This window comes from Trichechus manatus, unplaced genomic scaffold (genome assembly GCF_000243295.1).
Source record: "Trichechus manatus latirostris isolate Lorelei unplaced genomic scaffold, TriManLat1.0 scaffold00057, whole genome shotgun sequence".
NCBI lineage: Eukaryota > Metazoa > Chordata > Mammalia > Sirenia > Trichechidae > Trichechus > Trichechus manatus.
The window spans coordinates 8,066,655-8,068,930 of record NW_004443993.1 but is presented as its reverse complement, the minus strand read 5'-3'; the positions used below and the strand labels follow the sequence as shown (position 1 = coordinate 8,068,930).

Here is a 2,276-nt window from a genome sequence, read left to right as displayed (position 1 = left end):
CTTCTAAGGAGCATTCTGACTGTACTTCTTCCAAGACAGATTTGTTCTTTCTTCTCGCAATACATGGTATATTCAGTACTCTTCACCAACACCATAGTTCAAAAGTGTCAATTCTTCTTTGGTCTTCCTTATTCATTGTCCAGCTTTCACATGCATACGAGGTGATTGGAAACACCATGGCTTGAGTCAGGCGCACCTTAGTCCTCATAGTGACGTCTTTGCTTTTTAACACTTTAAAGAGGTCTTTTGCAGCAGATTTGCCCAATCCTATACATCGTTTGATTTCTTGGCTGATGCTTACTTTAATTACTGCCTTACTCTATGACAAACAATCTTCACGCTTTTAAAGAAATGGTCAATAAAGCTCTAAGGAAGGTCCCACCAGAGGGAGGAAAGAGACTCAGAATAAAAAAAATGTATTGTTCAAAAATCTCGTAAGTGTCATGTGAAATAACTTTGTCCTGTTATCCTTTAAGTAATTGATAATACCCACAAAAATACAGATCCATTCATTCAACAAACATTCATTGAATACCTAAGATGTGCTTTCATCCGGAACAGTAAAGTAGTTGGAAACATTTGAAAATTGAAAGGTAAGTGAATTAAAATTCACATTACATTAAGTTTGCATATTTCGTTTACACGCAAACCAGATTTTATTGTAATTTTGCTCTCTTGGTTTTAACAGATGCTAACACATCAAGGGAGTGAAAATGGTTAAGGGCTTGACTACTAACTGAGAAGCTGGCTGTTCGAATCCACCCAGAGGTGCCTCTGAAAAAAGACCTGATGATCTCCTTCTGAAAAATCAGCCACTGAAAACCCCATGGAGCAGTTCTACTATGCATACACGTGTTTACTGTGAGTTGGGGTTGACTCAATGGCAACCTTTTTTTTTTTAAAAAAAAAAACTCCTTAATAATACTTTCAAAATTGACTTCTTGAAAAAAATTAACTATTAAAAATTACACAAAAACATGTACTTAGGGGTGTACATTTTTCCTTTTGTTCCAGGCTCCATTATGACCTGACATAGCACTGAACAATCTGTTTTTATTTAAAATTTGGATATTTTGTTCATTATTGATTTTCTTGCATTGATTTCTATTTTTTAAAAAAATATTACATTAACATAGTAGCTATCTTGTCTGTGCCCTGGTGGCATAGTGGTTAAGAGCTCAGCTGCTAGCCAAAAGGTTGGTAGTTCAAATCCACCAGCTGCTCTTTGGAAACCCTGTGGGACAGTTTTACTGTCCTATAGGGTCACCATGAGTCAGAACTGACTCGACAGCACCTAAAAACAACAACAGTCTTGATTGTGCAGGAGTCCCTGGTTAGCTTGGCTGCTAACCAAAAGGCTGGAAAATCCAATTCACCGAGAGACATCTTGGAAGAAAGCCCTGGTGATCTACTTCCAAAAAATCAACCACTGAAAGCTCTGTGGAGCACAGTTCTACTCTGACACACATGGGGTCACCATGAGCTGGAGTTGACTCGATGGCAACTGTTTTTTTTTTAATCTTGATTTTTTAGTTTTTGGCACCCTCTTAAATTTTGTGCCTGACGCAAGTGCCTCCATCAGCTTAGCCTGGTCCTGGTCCTGACTGTGAACTTCTGGCACAGATTCACAGCCTATTTTCCAGGAAATAGAACACCATCATCAGCGTCCGTTGCTTAATAACAATCTATTATCAATAATAATCTCTTAGTCACGCTAGTCTAAATGTAAAGAAAAAACCATATTATGGCAGTACCAGGTGTTCACGCCCATATAGGGAATTACCTTGAGAATACCCTAGAACAGGTAGTGCCCATGTATGATGGTTAAGGTTGTGTGTTAACTTGGCTGGGCCAGAATTCTCAGTGCTTTGGCGGTTATTGTAATGATCTGGTTTGGCAGTTATGTAATGATGTAGTCATCCTCCATGATGTGATCTGATGTGATCAGCCAATCAGTTGTAAGGGGCGTTTCCTCAGGGATGTGGCCTGCATCCAATATATATGGACGTTCTGGCAAAGCTCGCTTGCTTGCTCTCGATCCTCCATCTACCTCGTCATCATCTGACCTCTGGTTCTTGGGACTTGAGCTAGCTGCTTGCTGTATTGCCTGCCAGTCTCAGGATTCATAAGCCTCTGCAGCCTGTGAGCCAGCAACCTGCTGTCTGACCTGCCAATCTTGGGCTCATCGGCCCCTGCAGCTACGTGATTTAGGAGAAGCCTCCAGCTTGATGACTGATCCATAGACTTCAAAATTGCCAGTCTCTACAACAACAACA

At 40.3% G+C, this 2,276-nt stretch overlaps 1 protein-coding gene across 1 annotated transcript in view; it reads left to right on the top strand.

The window, feature by feature from the left end:
- ADGRE1 (adhesion G protein-coupled receptor E1) overlaps positions 1 to 1,036 on the top strand; it is a gene marked incomplete at its 5' end in the record, with an annotated part of 77,849 nt that extends 76,813 nt beyond the window's left edge. The window contains one exon of the mRNA XM_023733083.1: positions 1,015 to 1,036. Coding sequence (XP_023588851.1) covers positions 1,015 to 1,036 — 22 coding nt within the window. The remainder of the gene's footprint in view (positions 1 to 1,014) is intronic.
- Positions 1,037 to 2,276: the final 1,240 nt, after the last annotated feature.